This window comes from Podarcis muralis, chromosome 9, assembly GCF_964188315.1.
Source record: "Podarcis muralis chromosome 9, rPodMur119.hap1.1, whole genome shotgun sequence".
NCBI lineage: Eukaryota > Metazoa > Chordata > Lepidosauria > Squamata > Lacertidae > Podarcis > Podarcis muralis.
In genome coordinates this window covers 74,323,788-74,343,818 of record NC_135663.1, presented here as the reverse complement: position 1 = coordinate 74,343,818, position 20,031 = coordinate 74,323,788, and the positions used below count along the sequence as shown (strand labels likewise).

General features: G+C 45.1%; 1 protein-coding gene across 5 annotated transcripts in view; it reads left to right on the top strand.

Annotated features, from left to right (window-relative positions):
• Positions 1-20,031, top strand: part of PPARGC1A (PPARG coactivator 1 alpha) — a 633,897-nt gene that overhangs the window by 521,448 nt on the left and 92,418 nt on the right. For all 5 annotated transcript variants that reach the window (XM_028743337.2, XM_028743338.2, XM_028743339.2 and 2 more), the window contains one exon: positions 4,950-5,129. In XM_028743337.2, the coding sequence (XP_028599170.2) occupies positions 4,950-5,129 (180 nt within the window). The remainder of the gene's footprint in view (positions 1-4,949; positions 5,130-20,031) is intronic.

Here is a 20,031-nt window from a genome sequence, read left to right as displayed (position 1 = left end):
AGCTTTGTACTGGTTCAAAGAATAATAATAAAGAACAGAGACTCTCCTTCCAGCCCTTAAGTTTCCCTTTCTATGCACCTATTGTCTGATTCCCTGCATCGTCCTGCTTGACCAGTGAAAGTGGAATGGTAAATTGTAGCCTTTTTCCAGCTGCTCCAAGTCTGTTGACCCTGTTTCTCTATTCCAAAGCATGCCTTGCAATTAGGTTGTCACACATAAAGGCAGAATATGCAGTGCTGGAGTCGCTCTTTCAGGGACTGCCTGTCAAATGTTTCAGGAAGTTTATTTTTCTGAAGTCCAACTTTAGCAAGAAACCTGCACTTAGCTGTTGAAGTGTGACATGACAGACATTGAATTCCTGTGTTTGCTGGGGGAAGGGTGCTTTGAGGTTACTGATACATTCACCTTAATTGACCTCATTCGAGCAAGATTATAAATAAGGGAAACTATACCATCTTTGAGGGTGATTGACAGGCCGTGGCATCTGAAATCCATGTGCATTTTTCGCGGGGGGTTTTGGCTGCTGCATTTGACACAGATAAATCCAGGGAATGCAAAGTGGAAGGCTGGAAACCTTCATTGTTAAACTGACTACCTTTTGTCACCTTTTAACAACATAATTGCTAATTCATATGGGTGCCAACACAGGGGAGTTCTGGCTTATGCAGAAAAAATAAAATAAAAGCTGAAGATATACTATGGATACAATGCAGCAAAAGTTAAGCACTTTTGAGTCACAATTAGTTCAGTTGCAAAGTTCAGCACCATGTTTAGTTTTGTGCCATTAAACTCTGTAGGATTTGTGTTTGTGGCTATGTAGTTAAAAGCAAATTTCCACAAGGCTGTAGCTGAAGCCTTACTTACCCACATTGTCTCTGCTATACAGTTGTGGATACGTTGTAAAAAGTCATGTATGTTCAGTTAGCCTGATATCTAAATTAAATGATGCCGAGACATCTACGGAAATATATGCTGCCTAAAGGTATTAGTGGAATGTGCTGTAGTATTAGTACAAGGTTTGCTTTGCAATGATTCTCCATATGTAACAGTTACCTAGCAAAACTTGCCAGAGCCAAATGTCAATCCCTGCAAGATCAGAATGGAAGTGATAAGATTTTTTAAAAATACAATTGCACGTTCAAGCATCTCTGTAAAACGGAGCTCTAATAGTTTAGCAATATGTTCTCAGAGCAAGAATGAGTTTCATGGGTATTGAAATCAATCCATGATCCCGGGGTAGATTTCAGCATAAGCTATCAATATGTAAAAACAAAAACAATTGAATCAATAAAATCATACATATGCCTTACATTGATCTGTCACTGGTCCACCTTGCTGCTTCTTGTCTCTTCAGTTTGGTGGCGCCTCTCCAGGTCTCAGATGGAGGTCTTTCCTAGCTTTGTGGACTCTTTATGTCAGCGAATGTATGTATGCAGCACATACACACTACAACCGAGCTATGGGCTAGGTAACATTAAATATCTTTTCCCATACTGCAGCTCAAACATGGGCTTTGGACTCCATGTATAAGGCACTTGGAGAAGTTGTGCTACTGTCATCTCATGGTTGCTCCTGCACAATCCCAGTGACATTTGCAACTGTCACCCACTAAGACTGGAGTGAACATACAGTGACACCTACACTAGCCTCCAGTGGCAACGCTTTCCCTTGTATGGTAAATAATGGCACCATGTTCATTTAACAGAAGATGCGTACATTGCTGGGAGTGTTGTGGGAGCAACCACCAGATAATCATCTGATAGCCAACACCACTTCAAGTTATGTATGACACAGACATTGCAGGATTGGCTGGCCCAGCTATTGGACAAATGGGATACATGCCACAGGATCTTATCCTGCATAGAACACCCTGGTGTTCATATTATCATTGCCAGGACACGTAACTACTCATTCCTGGCCTGGACTAGGTGGATTACCATAGCAACAAAAATGATTGCTTGAGATGGTAAGGGTTGTTGAAGAAGCTGTTTGCAACCCATACATTGTCTCTTACCACATGGCAAGAAGCCAATTCATATATATATATATATATATATATTTGGGGGGGGAAAGGGGCAAATGCAGTTCACAGCAAATGTACAGGCCCAATCATGGATAAAAAAAGGTAAAGGGACCCCTGACCATTAGGTCCAGTCATGACCGACTCTGGGGTTGCAGCACTCATCTTGCTTTATTGGCCAAGGGAGCCAGTGTACAGCTTTCAGGTCATGTGGCCAGCATGACTAAGCCACTTCTGGCGAACCAGAGCAGCACACGGAAACGCCGTTTACTTTCCTGCCAGAGCGGTACCTCTTTATCTACTTGCACTTTGACGTGCTTTCGAACTGCTAGGTTGGCAGGAGCAGGGACCGAGCAATGGGAGCTCACCCCGTCATGGGGATTTGAACCACCGACCTTCTGATCGGCAAGCCCTAGGCTCTGGTTTAACCCACAGCACCACCCATGCTCCACTCATGGATATATCCATGATCAAAATTTCAGAAAAAGTGGTGCATTTTAGAAAACTTTTTGTGGTTGATTATGTGACTATGGGGTGCACGCACAGGCCTCCCTAAATAGCTCCCCATTTCAATAACCCTGGATGTAGAATACTCTCTAGACTTAGTGTGAAGAAGTAGCTGTATATCCCAGAAGGAAAGAGGCATATCAATGATGTGCAATGGGTGTGGATCTAGCAGAGGTAGGAGTTCAAATAATGGAGGGGAAAGGTGTCACCCTTGTTTGCATGCTTGCAGATGGGCAAGGCAGAGTTGGGTTGCCATTTCCCATACCTGAAGGTAGCCTTATTGGTCTCATTGCCGTTGCCCTATTCTGGTTCTCAGTCCACAAAAGAGGAAGAGCTTTGACCTACCTCCCAAGACTGTTGTGAAGATGAGGCCATGTCTTTCCTATCTCTGGCTGAGGATAAGCTATGAAAAGCCAATTAGTGGCGCTGTCAAGTTTGGCCTGTGAATGGCAAGATGCTAGCCAACAGAAATATGGTCTGAGACTGTGTTCCTAGCCGGAAAGTGAAGCTATAGATTGGGAGACTCCATAAATGGAATGTGACATTTATAGATATTTGGTCATTACTTGGCAGGTGCCTGGCTTTTTTGTGTGTCATGAGAAATATTTCAAAATCTGCTTATTATGAGGCTGTTGTAGCTTAGCTTATAGTAGTTTACCCAGAGTTTTGTTACGGCTAATAATTCTGGAACCATTTGGCAGGTTGATGTGTGTGGGGCCAACAGAGATGTGTAATTTCATGTTGCTGTCTTTCCTGCTGATTTTTTGCATCGTAGTTTCTGCTGTGGATTCTGGGCCTTCCTTATGCTAAGTCCAGAGCTTGCTGGAATGGCACGTCTGTTGCTGGAAATGGCAGCCCCAGATCTCCCCTCCTTTCCTGGTGGATATGTACCGGTAGTAGTTTAAAGAGGAAGAAATGCGTGACAGCCATCTCCTTGCTCTCTTCGTTGGCTTCCTTGTACAGTGGTACCTCGGGTTAAGAACTTAACTTGTTCTGCAGGTCCGTTCTTAACCTGAGGTACCACTTTAGCTAATGGGGCCTCCTGTTGCCGCCGCCGTGCAATTTCTGTTCTCATCCTGAAGCAAAGTTCTTAACCTGAGGTACTATTTCTGGGTTAGCGGAGTTTGTAACCTAAAGCATCTGTAACCTGAAGTGTCTGTAACCTGAGGTACCACTGTATAGGGGTGGGGAACCTCAGAGTTCATCTGCTTGCATGTTTACTCCTAGGTAAGGCCAACTGAATTCCATGGGTCTTACCTCTGAGCCAACATCCGGAGCATGGCCCTGTCAGCGTGCAATAAAAGGTAAAGGTAAAGGTACCCCTGCCCGTACGGGCCAGTCTTGACAGACTCTGGGGTTGTGCGCCCATCTCACTCAAGAGGCCGGGGGCCAGCGCTGTCCGCAGACACTTCCGGGTCACGTGGCCAGCGTGACAAAGCTGCATCTGGCAAGCCAGCGCAGCACACGGAAATGCCGTTTACCTTCCCGCTGGTAAGCGGTCCCTATTTATCTACTTGCACCCGGGGGTGCTTTCGAACTGCTAGGTTGGCAGGCGCTGGGACGCCACCCGCATCAGCGTGCAATATTATACCTTAAAAATAAACTAGAAGTTACCAATGGAGAGAACGGGACGCGGGTGGCGCTGTGGGTAAAAGCCTCAGCGCCTAGGGCTTGCCGATCAAAAGATTGGCAGTTCGAATCCCCGCAGTGGGGTGCGCTCCCGTTGCTCGGTCCCAGCGCCTGCCAACCTAGCAGTTCGAAAGCACCCCCAGGTGCAAGTAGATAAATAGGGACCGCTTACTGGCGGGAAGGTAAACGGCATTCCCGTGTGCTGCGCTGGCTCGCCAGATGCAGCTTTGTCACGCTGGCCACATGACCCGGAAGTGTCTCCGGACAGCGCTGGCCCCTGGCCTCTTAAGTGAGATGGGCGCACAACCCCAGAGTCTGTCAAGACTGGCCCGTACGGGCAGGGGTACCTTTACCTTTACCTTTACCTTTACCAAGGGAGAGAGGCACAGGTTTACTGTCTTCAGTTGTTGCCGTGCATCTTCTAATAATGCCTCATTCTGGCTTAACTGAGAGATCAGAAATCTTTGCTTTTTAAACAACTTCTGCACTTTGGGGGCTGCGAATAAAAAGACAGTGGCTGTTCCCAGCGCAGGAGGGTGGTTTAGAAGGCAAAGGTCAGACTTTCTCCAACAAGCAGGCCGGCACAGACAGAAACACGCTCTGTTGCTCACCTGTGCCAAGTTCCTTTGATACAAGTCAGCATTTTCTTCCCCAAAATGAAGTTAACTCCAGTGACCTGCTGGGTAGTATAAGTGAGTTAGCGGAGATATAATTCTTCTCACGTGCTGTTGTTCTTCACAGTTTCCTCTAATTAATGAAAGCGTTTCTGTATCTTCCCTTCCCCTCTTTTCAGTGTGCTGCTCTGGTTGGTGAAGACCATCCTCTTTGCCCAGATCTTCCAGAACTTGACCTCTCTGAATTAGATGTGAATGACTTGGATGCCGACAGCTTTCTGGGAGGACTCAAGTGGTACAGTGACCAATCGGAAATCATTTCCAATCAGTATGCCAATGAATCATCAAACATCTTTGAGGTAAGGAAAAGCTGTTCCACATAAGCATCTTTTTTTAATGACACGGATGATGGTCTTTATCTGCTCTGATTTCTAATGTTTTCAAGCTGCAGTGCTTGCAGCTATTTTTCCGATTCCTTGGATATGGCTTCGGATTAGTGGGCGCTAATCCTGTAAAGAAATGGCAAAAATATCAAGATATTTAGGGGCCAGTATCAGTATTTCAAATGCCCAAACCAAGGGTCTCAGGGATGACAGTTTGGATTTCTAAAATTCTGGATCACTGGATTGAAGCCCGGGAATAACTCAGGGGTGAAATTTTGTGGCTTAGAACAGAATCTGGCACCTTTTGGCAAAAGGCTGACAAAGTCATTTGTCAGAGTAGGACAAAAGGGGGAGTTTTCTGACCCTGCTAGTGATAGTATATTGGTTTTGTTTATCTGACTGGTAAAGCACTGGTTGGATGACAACTCTAGGGTGACATGCAGTTCAGGAGTGCTTGAGCTGCAAAGTTTGTTTACAAGGCGGTTCAGTGGGCCTGGGGGTAGCACTGCCTAGATCCTGTCTGCCCCATGAGGTTAACCTGAGCATGAAATTGCAGCACATCCAGCAACACAGTATACAACACTCCTGCCAGCCATTCCCTAACAGCATCCATGTTGACATCACTGACTCCCACAAATCGTGGAGCGCTGTATTGGCAAAGAAGGAACAAACACACGTGTGTGGCAAGTGGGCACCCTCTCGCTTTGCCACCCTGCCCCACAGATGCAGTAGGCCTGCTGTGGTGACTTCAAGCACTCGAACATCTGTGGTGAAGGCGGGAAGAGTACAGAAGTCAATATGCCCTGTGGATCTACACACATTGCCAATCAACACACTTTTGACTGGCCAATACCCAGATGTAGGACCTAGAAAACTTGTAGTGTTAGGAGGCTAGCCAAGGGAACCCATGGACCATTTTCTCCATGATTACCCTCCCTTCCTGTTTTTTATTCTTCCACTGGCAGAGTTGTGCCAGCAGCAGAGCTATGCCAGCATAAAATAATATGAGTAGGTGACCTGGACCTAAATCCAAAAGCAAACCAGAGGTAGAGTTGGAGCTGTTAATTTTGAAAGTTCACCCCCCCCTTTTTTTCCACATTCTGGTGCAACTAGTCATGTGGAAATTCCCCCCACCTTCTTTGTAAAAATTGCAACCAGCACCGGAGTAGCATGTTCTATATCATCTGGCAGCGAGACGTGAAATAGACAAATTTTATTTATTTGTTTGAAACACTTTCTGTCCTGCTCTTTGGCCAAAAAGGCTCCCAGAGCAGCTTCCATGCAATTAATAAAACCAAGACAGCCCCTGCCTGCAAGCTTTTCATTTGTGTCTTTGTCTTTTAGAGTGTAAAAGACACAGGGGGGAAGAAGGAAACTGGAAAACTCAGACAGCAGTTCTGAGTTACATAATAGTTCTTATGACCAGCTAGAATGGAAACAGTTTAGGGAGGGGCGGATCCATATGGAACTAGCCTTCCAGGAGATGCAATGGAGTTCTCCTGCTTCTCATCTTTCCCCCTGCCGCTGACTGATGGAAGGGCTTCTGCCAGGCCAGGTGAGAAGCCAGATGGAGAAGGTCTTTCAGCAGAGCTAATGGAGTCATCCTGCTTCCATCCGCATACCTCTACAACTAAACAAAGAAAAGCAAGCCTGATATGAACCAATGGAGTTGAGACACTTTTTAGGGGTGGTGGTGGAAAGAAAATAAATTGTTATCCCAGGGTCAAAGTATTCCCATATCATCCCATGTCATGATACTGTTGGCGTATTGCTCATCCAGTGGCATAGTGGTCTCTTCCTGAGCTAGTGTTTTGTTTTGGGGGTATGTTGAGGACCTTACGTTTTCCTGACGGATTTCAGCCATCCTTTGATCTAATAAGGAAGAAGGGTGGACTTTAGTTCCTTTGCCAAATCCCTGGTTGGGGTTACAGGGCTTCCAAAAACCTCTAAGACTTGTCAGAATGGCTTCCCAGAGACTGGCTATATGGGCTCCTGATGGCTTTGGGGGAATTTTCTTAAAGCCTTGCTTGCCCTCTGGAATGCGGAAATGCCTTATTTGGTTGACATGATGTTTTCTAGGGACTCTTTGATGCTGACTAGGGCATCAGTGGAGAAAGACTCGGGTTAATACAATAGGACAGGTTGTAGAACATGCTTTAGAGCCACCTTTGTCACTCTACCTGCAACATGGTATGTGTTTCCCCACCATTATTGTGTAGGTACAATGCTGGCCAGTGAAGGCTTTCTGGGTGGTGATAGGACTTCTATATTCTGGCAACCAAGCTGTGCCCTTGGTGGCTTGTTTGCAAAGTGCTTTGCATATTGTTTGCATTTTGACTTTACATTAATTGCAGATAGGGTTCTGGATGTTCTTGCACTGGTCACATTTATGTGTAAAACTTCCAATTTCTGCAGCCTGAGGATGTGGGCATGTTACCTGGTGCGTGTTTGCCTCACCTGGCTGTGGGGTGCTGGCAAGTGGAGGTTGTTTGTGCCTCCTTGAAGAAAGGGGAATTCCCTATGGCTTTGGGAGGGGTTGTGGCAGGCCCCCTTCAGATTCCTCTGATAACTTTTGCCCAGTCTCTGAAGTGTTGTCTTTTGGAAAAATGCTCCAGTGTGTGGCAGCCCAGCTTCAAGCCTTCATTGCTAGCTATGATAATCTAGGATCCCGTATCAGTCTGGTTTACAACCTGTTTGCAACAGATGTTTGCACAATGACTTGCACTGCACTTGGTGGATGTCCTGCACTGTAAGATGATCATAGAATACATCATGGTCCCCTCTATGGCACTCAGTACCATGAACCATGGTATCCTTCTGATCTACCTTGCTGACGTGCAGCTAGGGAGTCTCTCTCTCTCTCTCTCTCTCTCTCTCTCTCTCTCTCTCTCTCTCCCTCTCTCCCTCTCTCCCTCTCTCCCTCTCTCCCTCTCTCTCCCTCTCTGTTTTCTGGTCATTTTCTGGTCTCACTTTTCTGGCCCCAGTCAGGTAGAACTCTCTGTCACAAGAGACTAGGGCCCTGCAGGATCTGACATCTTTCCACGGGGCCTGTTCCGCCAGGCTTTTGGTCCAGGCCCAGTCTGACCCCCTTCCTTCTTCTTTCCTCTTTCTATGGGACCCTGTATGTAAGTGGCCTCTTGGCTCCTTCTCGCAGCCTTTCTCAACCTGTGGGTCCCCAGATGTTGTTGAACTACAGCTCCCATCACCCCTAGCTCTAAGGCCAGAGCTCAGGGATGATGGGAGTTGTAGTCCAACAACATCTGGGGACCCACAGGTTGAGAACCGCTGTATCGGCTCACATGGGATCAGCACGGGTGGCCAGGCCTGGTGAACATTTAATATTCCTTACCCCTACAGTTGTGATTCATGGGTTCCCACCTAATGTTATTTTGATTTTAAGTGTGATTTTGAACTGTATTTTAATCAATCGTTTGATTTTGTGTTTTTAATGTATTATATATTTGGTGTTGGCTGCCCTGAGCCTGGTCTTGGCTGGGGAGGGCGAGGTACAAATTCCTCTTCCTCCTCCTCCTCCTCCTCCTCCTCCTCCTCCTCCTCCTCCTCCTCCTCTTCTTCTTCTTCTTCTTCTTCTTCTTCTTCTTCTTCTCCTCCTCCTCCTCCTCCTCCTCCTCCTCCTCCTCTTCTTCCTCCTATTATTATGGAGCATAGGTCTTGGAAGGTGGTACTCAAACTGTTGCTCTACCCTGTGGTCATTGCTGTAAGGCTTCACCTTGCATCTTTTGCTATTTAACAGCCATGCAGAACCAGCAGGTGAGATAATCTTTTTGGTACCGTTGATGGCACCTAGTTCTATTTCTGTTTTTCATCAAGTACCATGGTGACAGGTAGGAGGTTGCGAATGAGTGTTTGGAATTGGAAGCGGTTTGTTGGATGTGGTGAAGAGGTCTTACTGGTTAGGATGCAGGGTGGTCTAGGAACAAGCATACAAACTTTCCTAGGTGGGGTTGCATTCTATCAACCTCAGCTAGCATGAGCAATGGCCAGGGATAATGGGACTTGTAGGCCAGGAACTGCGAGCGGGTAATAGATTCCCCAACCCTGTTCTAAAGGAAATATTTATTTGTCCCTCCTACTTAGGTAGGGCTTGGTGAAGAACCCCCGCCCCACAAACTTTGCAACCTTTTTTTGTGGGCTGTGATGCGGGGGGTGGGGTTCCCTTCGGTTAGTTTTGTTGTTCTTGGGGGAGGCCGTGGACATGGGGAAGTTTGCCCATTGTGATGGGTGGGAAAGGGAGGTGTAGCTATAGTTTCCCTGTATAATATGAACAACCCATATTTTCCCACTGCTGTTCTGGAATCCACAGGAATAGCGGCAGCTTGCTTTAGCTCCCTTGGTCCTTTAGAAGCACATCTCGGCTACCTTTTGGGAAGCATTTTGTTCCCCATTCCCAAATTTGTGCCTAATGATACTTTGGCTGTGCGTGTGTGAGAGAGAGAAGGGGCAGGGAGAGAATGGCAGCTCAGCACGGGAAAGGATGTGTCTGTTCCTGTATTGCTTATTCTGGTTGCCTTCCTGATCAGTTGGTTCCTTCCCTTTCTGACCCAGGAGGCAAGAGGTTGATGCTGCAGCCTCAGCAATTTTGGGCAACTTGTTCCTCCAGCAAATATTAGGGGGCTGGCAAGCAAATTCCCTTTTGACTAGGGTGCCTAGCTTGTGCCACATTACCATCTCTATGTGCCTAGCTTGTGCCACATTACCATCAATATGTGGCAAAGCTGTTTTGAAGGAATCCCTTCTTTATTCAAAATAATTTATATCCTCCCTCCCTCAAGAGTCCAGAGCAGTGTACACTAAACACAGTAAAACTATATATATAAAAAAACAGTAGCACAACAATAAAAGAAAGAGCAGCCAAAATATCCAGATGGACTCAAACTAATTTAAAAAATGGGGGGTGGGGGTAGGAATGTAACTGACTTTAGCACAAGCACTGAAAGAGACAAATGAATATCCACTGGAGGTGGAGGGGGCACTACTGGAAAGTCCCTCTTGGACATTGTCACCTTATAAATACCTGAAGCCCTTTCAGTGGTTTCCAGACTTCCTAAATTCAGGATGTTGTGCTGTGTGTGTGTGTGTCCAGGACTTGAAGCAAGAAGTATTTGATCTGATGCTGATGCTTAGCCTAGTGAGCTGAACTGGGACTATATTTTGCTCATCCCTCAGAGCCCTCATTAAATGCTGAGGGAGTTGTTGACTTTCTGTTAGGGTTGTGATGAAAATTTGGATTCTTTAGTTAGATCAAAGCAGAAGTGAATCTAGAAGTGGCCCTTCTATGCAAACCTCTGGATTCTGTTGGATCAAAGGTAAAGGACCCCAGGACGGTTAAGTCCAGTCAAAGGCAACTATGGGGTGGTGGCGCTCATCTCACTTTCAGACTAAGGGAGCCGGCATTTGTCCACAGACAGCTTTCTGGGTCATGTGGACAGCAGGACTAAGCTGTATCTGGCACAACGGAACACCGTGATGGAAACCAGAGCCCACAGAAATACCATTTACCTTCCCGCCACAATTGTACCTATTTATATACTTGCACTGGTGTACTTTCGAACTGCTAGGTTGACAGGAGCTGGGACAGAGCAACAGGAGCTCACTCCCTCTCAGGGATTCAAACTGCCAACCTTTCGATTGGCAAGCCCAAGAGGCTCAGTGGTTTAGACCACAGTGATAACCCTATTGCCTCCGGAGAACCAATCTATGCAGGCAAGGTGAATCAAGTTGTAATACTCACGCCATTTTTTATTGCAGAACAGGGATCACTTGTTTGAGGTTTCGGGACTTGTGTATTGCCCCCCATTGCAATCTAACACCACCCTGCGTAGGTTGATATGGGGGGGGGGCAAAGTTTTATTTTTTTAAAGCAACCCAGCACTGCTGCCCTGATCAAATTTGCATTGCTGCTTCAAAGTTAAAAGTGCAACGAAAACCTTTGGGAGGTGCAATCATAGATGGCTTGCACTTTGGCACCTTGGATAAGCTGACCGGTCCCTCTCGGCTCCCATCCGTTCTCCCAGAGCATCAGCTCTCCAAAAGCAAACAACATGCCTTTGGGACGCCCTCCCCCTCCCACAACCCCTGCTTCCCTTCTCCTCCTTGCCATTCAGCTATAAAGCTCACACTTTGCGTCTTTCTCCATGCCAAGCTCTCAAGCACCTCCTTGGGATGGGAGCTCTGTCCAGAAGCTCATTGCTGCTGGTAGAGTGCAATTGGATTTACTTCCCGGTAAGTGTGATTACAGTTTCAGACTTAATCTTCGTCTAACGATTAAGAGTCTGGCCAAAGAACTGTTGAGCAGGGGAAAGGTTCAGCGGTTCCCAAAAGGAATTGGGTGTGTATTCTAAATCGAGCAGCCAAAATGAAGTGACGTGACCACCAGGTTTATCCTCTAGCACCTTGTGACGTACACTGCCACTGTTTTGCCAGCTTTTCTTTTAAATTAAGGTACAATTAAGCCTTGTCATTTCATTAGAGAAATTTATAGAGATGGATGTATGCAGTAGCTATGCAAGCTACTGCTGTTCGTGTCTTTGAACAGAGATGCATATTCTGTATTCTCACACTTGGCAGATTTAGATTGCGGGAGTGGGGGAATCAAATGCTTCAAAGCGCCTAAATATTTTTTTAAAAAATACTTCTGCATATTTGAAAGAGGGATTTACCTTGACATGCTTCTAAATGGAGGGAATCTTATATTTTAAAAATTAGGTCCGATTTTAAATTTACATAAATACCATGTAAACATTATCTGTCTCAAACTTAATGCCATCAGAAATACCAATACACCTGTTACAAGACAAACAGTGCCCAGTTTTGTTTAAAAGTCATATTGGCTGCATTGTAATTGTTCCTACCTAGTAGTTTTGTGCATGACTATTATCTTCCATAACTACTTCTTGAAAATATGAACAAATAAAAGTATTTGATGGATCAACTTACCTCAGGAGTGCATCTTTGTTTAGCCATAGAACATGACCACCTTTTTGTAAAAAAACAACAAAAAACTAGCAAGAATATAACAGAATATTCTTTCTCTGTAACACCATAAGTAGCTAATGGCCAAGAGGAGTCCACTATAGAAATGAAAAACAGTATTTTAAAATGTTTGCCATTGTACAAAACAACAATATATGAAATATTGATAAATGCAGGTCATACAAAATCTGGCCATGTAATTGCATAATGGCAAACAACATTCTAAGTTGGCCTCTGACATTGTAGGAAACCGAGTCTTGTTATTTATTGATGATCTATTTATTTTATTTATTTAACAAATTTATGTACTACTTGGTGGTAGAGAAAACCTCAAAGCAGTTTACAAGGAAGATAAAACCACAAAATAATCACTAAACGTTTTACAACCATAATTTAAAACGTACAAGAGGTTAGAACGGTAATAGAAAATATACTGAAACAAATTAAAATTCCTACAGACTCTCTGGGTAAGCTTGTCTAAATAAGAATGTCTTCAGCAGGCACCGAAAAGAGTACCGTGAAGGCACCTGCCTGATACCAATTTTAACGTTTAACGTAATATTGATGATCATGATAATACACACCGCCTACGGTCTGAAGTGCTTGACTTGCAGCAACTGATACATTGTGCGAGTCTGCTGATCCTACAGTTTGGTTCCAAGAGTGGAATTTGCCTGTTAAAATGTGGAGAGGTCACTTTTTTTCTGCACAATGTGTGGGTTTGTTGAGCTGTAGCTGTTTCTGTCCAGTGTGGATTGTGAAATATTGCTTGAAGTGCTGGTAGATGCTTTGCATCCTATTTGGGGCAAAACAAGTACACATTCTTCTTTGCCCTTGTTCAGGTAACTTCAGAGCCAACAGTTTATGTGTTCCTGCCTCACCTCTGAATTTGTGACCAGACAGGGTTAGTTTGATCTGACATCATGGATATTGGAAAAACAGAATGCTATTCCTCTAGATTCTGGCCACTTGCTCTAAGGTTTCTCAAGCTTTGATACTTCGTTAATTTTTGGAGGACCGAAGGAAGGAAATAAACCAACAGCTCTCTTAAAACACAAGTTTATGTCTGGCTGCCAGTGATGCTGAAAGTTAGACTTCCCCCTCAGATCTTCACAATTTCCCTCCATGTTTCCTTTGTCTTAACACTTTCACTGTACAGTAGTACCTCAGGTTACATGCGCTTCAGGTTACAGACTCCACTAACCCAGAAATAGTACCTCAGGGTAAGAACGTTGCTTCAGGATGAGAACAGAAATCATGCTCCGGCGGTGCGGCAGCAGCAGGAGGCCCCATTAACTAAAGTGGTGCATCAGGTTAAGAACAGTTTCAGGTTAAGAACGGACCTCCAGAATGAATTAGGTTCTTAACCCAAGGTACCACTGTACTGACTCCCTGTTGCTACGCAGCTTCAAAAAAAGGTAAAAAAAGGTAAAGGTAAAGGACCCCTGGATGGTTAAGTCCAGTCAAAGGTGACTATGGGGTTTCAGCGCTCATCTTGCTTTCAGGATGAGGGAGCTGGTGTTTGTCCACAGACAGCTTTCCGGGTCATGTGGCCAGCAGGACTAAACTGCTTCTGGTGCAACGGAAGCCAGAGTGCACGAAAACGCCATTTACCTTCCCACCGCAGCAGTGCCCATTTATCTACTTGCACTGGTGTGCTTTCGAACTGCTAGGTTGGCAGAAGCTGGGACAGAGCAACGGGAGCTCACCCCGTCATGGGGATTCAAACCGCCGACCTTCTGATCGGCAAGTCCAAGAGGCTCAGTGATCTAGACCACAGCACCACCTGCTTCCCTGTATACAACCAAATGCTGGATTATTCCTCCATGCTGCTTTCAAGAGAGATTTTGCCACAAGGTTTCACCTTTGTTAAATTTTATGTTCTTTTCCTGCATATTGATTAAATACCTCAGGTTTTATAGTTGAACCAGAGCTGGCCCAAGACACCTTGCTGCTTAAGGCAGGGTAACCACTCCCCTGTCCCCCAGGCCTTTGGGAATTTGGGTATTCTGCAATGGTAATTGTGCGTATGGAATGAGGGAGGGGACCTGCAGCAATAAATGATGAGTAGTCTCTGATGTACCACAATTTATAACTGGCAATATCTGTCTGATCAGAGCTAAATTGTGTATTGTGTCTCAGCCCCGCCCCCTCATCTATTTTCATGGCAAAACAATATACATCGGTACCTCAGGTTAAGTACCTAATTCGTTCCGGAGGTCCGTACTTAACCTGAAACTGTTCTTAACTTGAAGCACCACTTTGGCTAATGGGGCCTCCTGCTGCTGCTGCGCTGCCACAGCACGATTTCTGTTCTCATCCTGAAGCAAAGTTCTTAACCTGAGGTACTATTTCTGGGTTAGCAGAGTATGCAACCTGAAGCGTATGTAACCTGAAGCGTATGTAACCCCAGGTACCACTGTACCTCTTTTAGTAAAGAGCACAGGAAAAGAGCATTTTCTTTGCCACTATAGCAGGCAAACTCTGGCCCTCCAGATGTTGTGAGACTACAATTCCCATCATCCCTGACCACTGGTCCTGTTAGCTAGGGATGATGGGAATTGTAGTTCCAAAACATCTGGAGGGCCGGAGTTTGCCTATGCCTGCACTATAGCCTGCCCCTGCATGCAGATTACATGACCCTCAGTTGGACTTAATTTAATAGAGTTGCCTTTTTACTTCTGCAATAAGGCAGTGTTTGCTGGTTTATACTTTTTGTGTATGGAGAAACATCCAGTCACATGAGCTTCCACCTGCAGTCTGAAGTCATGCAGTCTAGATGCAGGTTTCCCATCTCGATGAGAGCTAGGCCAAAGTATCTGTGTGACTTACCTGTATAGAGAAGGGACCCGGGTGGCACTGTGGGTTAAACCACAGAGCCTAGGACTTGCCGATCAGAAGGTCGGCGGTTTGAATCCCCGTGACGGGGTGAGCTCCCGTTGATCGGTCCCTGCTCCTGCCAACTTAGCAGTTCGGAAGCATGTCAAAGTGCAAGTAGATAAATAGGTACCGCTCCAGTGGGAAGGTAAACGGCGTTTCCGTGCGCTGCTCTGGTTCGCCAGAAGCGGCTTAGTCATGCTGGCCACATAACCCGGAAACTGTATGCCACCTCCCTCAACCAGTAAAGCGAGATGAGCGCTGCAACCCCAAAGTCGGCCACGACTGGACCTAATGGTCAGGTGTCCCTTTACCTTTACTTTACCTGTATAGAGCAGCTACTCCATAGCTGGGGGGGGGGGCGCTGCGGGCTATTCTATGCTTCTTGGAAAACTTGGATTGCCTTCCTGTCTACCTAACTGTGCACCTATTTGCAACCGGCACCTTCTCTGTAAAGGATGCTTTTCTGCCATAGCAGCTTCCCATGCTTTCAATGCTCTCTATTCAGTACTTTAATACCAATTTGGGGAAATGGGTGTTCTCACTTCTGTATTGCCACTATGAATCCTATTGCGCAGTTTAATGCCTGATGTGCATGTGTGTGTACAACCTTAAGTATATTGAAAGTAATATTTAAACCCATGAAAGGATGTAATAAACACCTGGTGTTCTACGGAGGTAGCTTTGGATACAGACATATGCATGGATGTTTTATATACGTATACATCCGAAGTCAATGTTGGGGTGACAAGATCATTTATATTTTCTTCTTAAAAAGAGAAGCCATATGCTTGCTGCTCAGGAATAAGCCCCATTGAGATGAGTGGGACTTACACAAGAGCGATTTAAGGGGGTGACAACCGCCAGTCTCCAGCAGTGCTAGAAACAGTGACATTTGCAAAAGTAGCATGCGTTGATGCGGTGCAAATTTTACCTATTTAAGAAGACTTTCCCCTGGATTTCTTTCCTATTCTTTCAGTGAACCGAGATTTCAACTGCCACACTGTCATTATTATTGCAGCGAACAATTGAATGCGTGTGTTTATGTTGTGTTCAGCTCAGTCCGAGGTACTTCCAGGACTGTGATGCATGTAAGGTATTTGGGAAACAAAATATAAGCTACTGTGCTTCTCTGTGGGCAGCCAAAGAAGTTTATTACAAGCTGTAAGGGTGAGGGGGAACAAAAGGGATTCACAATGGAAGCATACACAGTGTGTCGTTCTTGGCAAAGAGGAAATTTTACAAAGATAAATGACTTCGTATCCATTTGGAATGGTTTTGCATGGCGAAGGCGATGGGGGCTTTTTATAGTCATCTGGGTAATTTGCATAGATTCATACCATAAAGCTCCAATATTCTGTCGGGGGCTCTGCTACTCCTGCAAAGTTATTCATTCAATGTTTGCAGCCAGATTGATTAATGAATTACCAGATCTTGCATAAAACGACTTGGCCTGACTTTTAAACAGCCCCTGATGTTTTCTTTGCAGAGTCTTGTGACTGGCGTCAATGGGTTTCTAGGGGTCTAAACCTCCTGCGGAGCTTTCTGAACTGGTCTGTTCCAGTATATATGGATAGATATGTATATGTGTGTGTGCGTGCACGTGTTTTTTTTAATTCCCCTTCTCGATTTTCTCCAAAACGAGTAGCCCAAGGCAGACTGCTTAAGCAGATAAAATCTTGTGGGAGGGGGCCTCGTAGTAAGACCCTCCACTGCTGCTACCCTTCAGTGCCAACTTGGCATGATTTATCATAGCCATCTATTCGGCACCATAGTCTGTAAGGTGAGTTGCCTGGTGTTACTAGCACAAAAATGCGTTACTGGCTCTCTGAACTTTGAAGGAAAGCCTCTGAGCTATTTGCAAAGTGCTGGTGCTTAGTGAATACTAAATTACATTTAGGAAATAGTCTAGAGCCACCAGTTATACTTCATTTTTATTCTTGACACAGACACCTAAATCAGAGAACAGTAACATTTCAGAGATTATGGAAGCAGTTTGGGTATGTTCCAACGCTATAATAGGATCAGAATTTTAAGGCCCTTTTTTATTATTACCAATAGTCACTTAGTTTCTACTGCAGTGTACTTTGTAGGGAATTACAGCTTTTACTAAAAAGATTAAAATGCTATTATGCAAATGATTGCAGTATGTTATTATGTTTACAAATTAACATCCATGGCTCAACACACAAATTAACTAACTATTCTATCTATATTATTAAGGATTTAATAAAGTAAGTGTTGATAAAAAGGGAGAGAAGCTTCAAATTGTTAATAGGAACTGATTGTGATTTAACGCTGGACTTAAAAAACTCACACACATTGTGCTTAATGTTCTAGATGGGGCATTGGCCAAATGGAGCTCATCGTTGTACTTAAAGGAATGGAGGGTGGAATGAAGAGCAAAGCTGAATGTCCTGAGGTCTTAGCGAACATAAACTAGATTTCTCTAGGCTATATGACAGAAGAGGCAGCGTATCTGTAAATCTGAGGGAGGCATAAATGGTTATCCCCAACAAACCCACAGTTTGTTGAACTTTGTAAGCAGGTTATTGCAATTCTAATGACTACGTGTTTAAATGTTTTATATGTCTTTCAAAATGCATCCCACGTACTTAACAGATTGCATCCCTCCGAAATGCACCTTTTATTATGAAATTTTTGTTACAGCAAATGGGATTTTGCGTGCATGGTGTTGCAGCGGGACAAAAGAGGATGTGGTCGAGTTTAGACTGAGATGGCTTTACCAAGAGCCCTGCAAAATTGCTTGTTCCGGCATTTCAGCAGAGATCATAAAAAAACAAAAAGGCAACCAGATAATAGCCACTTAGGTCCTAGAGAAATGAATGCATGGAATGTGGCTTTTGGGTAGACTTTGAGAAGCACAGATAGTGCTGTGGGTTTGGGATGCATATTCCGGATAAGGCAGTTCAGAAGACTAAGCAACTGCAATATTGCTGTGATTTATTCAGTTTGTTCTTTATTGATAAAAGCATTATCATTTGTGGGGTGCTCCATCCCCTTCCCCATGCTTTTTGACATCTATATTAAACCACTGGAGAGATCATCAGGGGGTTGGGGCTGGATGTTCTCCACTATGCGGACGAAACCACATCTACCTCTCATTTATATCAGAACCAATGAAGGCAGTGAAAGTCTGTGTGTGTATCTGGAGGCAGTTGGAGGACGCATGGTGGTTAATGGATTGAGGTTGAAACCTGACAAGACAGAAGCACTGTTTCTGGGGAACAGTGGGTGGGCGGGCAGGTGTGGAGGACTCCCTGGTCCTGAATGGAGTATGTTGTTGTTGTTTAGTCGTTTAGTCATGTCCGACTCTTCGTGACCCCTTGGACCAGAGCATGCCAGGCACGCCTGTCTTCCACTGCCTCCCGCAGTTTGGTCAAACTCATGTTAGTAGCTTCTAGAACACTGTCCAACCATCTCATCCTCTGTCGTCCCCTTCTCCTTGTGCCCTCCATCTTTCCCAACATCAGGGTCTTTTCCAGGGAGTCTTCTCTTCTCATGAGGTGGCCAAAGTATTGGAGCCTCAGTTTCAGGATCTGTCCTTCCAGTGAGCACTCAGGGCTGATTTCCTTCAGAATGGATCGGTTTGATCTTCTTGCAGTCCGTGGGACTCTCTTGTCTCCTCCAGCAGCATAATTCAAAAGCATCAGTTCTTCGGCAATCAGCCTTCTTTATGGTTCAGCTCTCACTTCCATGCATCACTAATGGGAAAACCATAGCTTTAACTATACGGACCTTTGTTCGCAAGGTGATATGTGTCCCTAAAGGACCAAGTGTGCAGCCTCAGGGTTATTTTGTACTCACAGCTGACCATGGAGGCACAGGTCAACTCTGTGTCCAAGACAACTCTTTACCAGCTCCACCTGGTATGCCAACTGAGACGCTACTTGCCTACCCCCTATCTCGACAGAGTGGTACATGCTCTGGTTATCTCATGCTTAGACTACTGCAAATCTCCCTATGTGGGGCTACCTTTGAAGGTGACTCAGAAACTACAATTAATCAAGAGGGTGACTGCTGGGCTGGTCGCTAGGAGCTTCCAGGACCATATAACACCGCGCCTGAAAGATCTGCATTGGCTCCCAGGATGTTTCCAAGCACAATTCAAAGTGTTGGTGTTGATCTTTAAAGCCCTAAACAGCTTTAGGAAGGAGCATCTCCATCCCCAACATTTGGCCCAGACCCTGAGGTCCAACTCCTAGGACCCTCTGGTGGTTCCCTACCTGCAAGAAGTGAAGTTACAGGTAACAAGGCAGAGGGCCTTCTTGGTAGTGGTGCCCAACTGTGGAACGTCTTCCTATCAGATGTTGTGGAGATAAATAACTATACAACTTTTAGAAGACATCTGAAGGCAGCCCTGTATAGGGAAGTTTTTTAAACGTTTTATTGTGTTGGAAGCCACCTAGAGTGGCTGGGCAACCCTATCAGATGGGTGGCGGTACTACTACTACTACTACTACTACTACTACTACTAGACAATTTCATTAAAGAAAAAGAGGCAGTTGGGATCTCTGAGACTAACTGATTTAGATCTCTGTGTGGGTGTGGGTGGGTGTGGCATAGTGAGGTCCCTGAATTTGATCTCGCATCTTCCAAGAACTCACAAGATGGGCCCTTGGACATGCCACAATATCTCGGTCTTGTCTCTGTACAATAGATGTCATCCCCCTTTGCAGATCTGGCAGCTGAGAGAATGGTGGCTAGGTTAGGTCACCAAATGAGTTCATCACTGACTTTCTTGAACTAGAGTCTTACTGCCTCACACGCATAGCTAACCTAGAAGGGGAGTAGGGTCAACAGCATCTTTTGGCAACGTGAGTTGCAGACCAGACAGTGTTGGAGAGTAGGAGGTGGGAGTAGTCCATTTTCCATGGATTCTCTATGACAGAATTCATAAGTAGGTCTTGCTCAGAGGCAGAATTCCTTGCCTAACTAAGATCACACTGTTCTGTATCAAGGTATCTCTAGAGCAAGGTATCTTCCA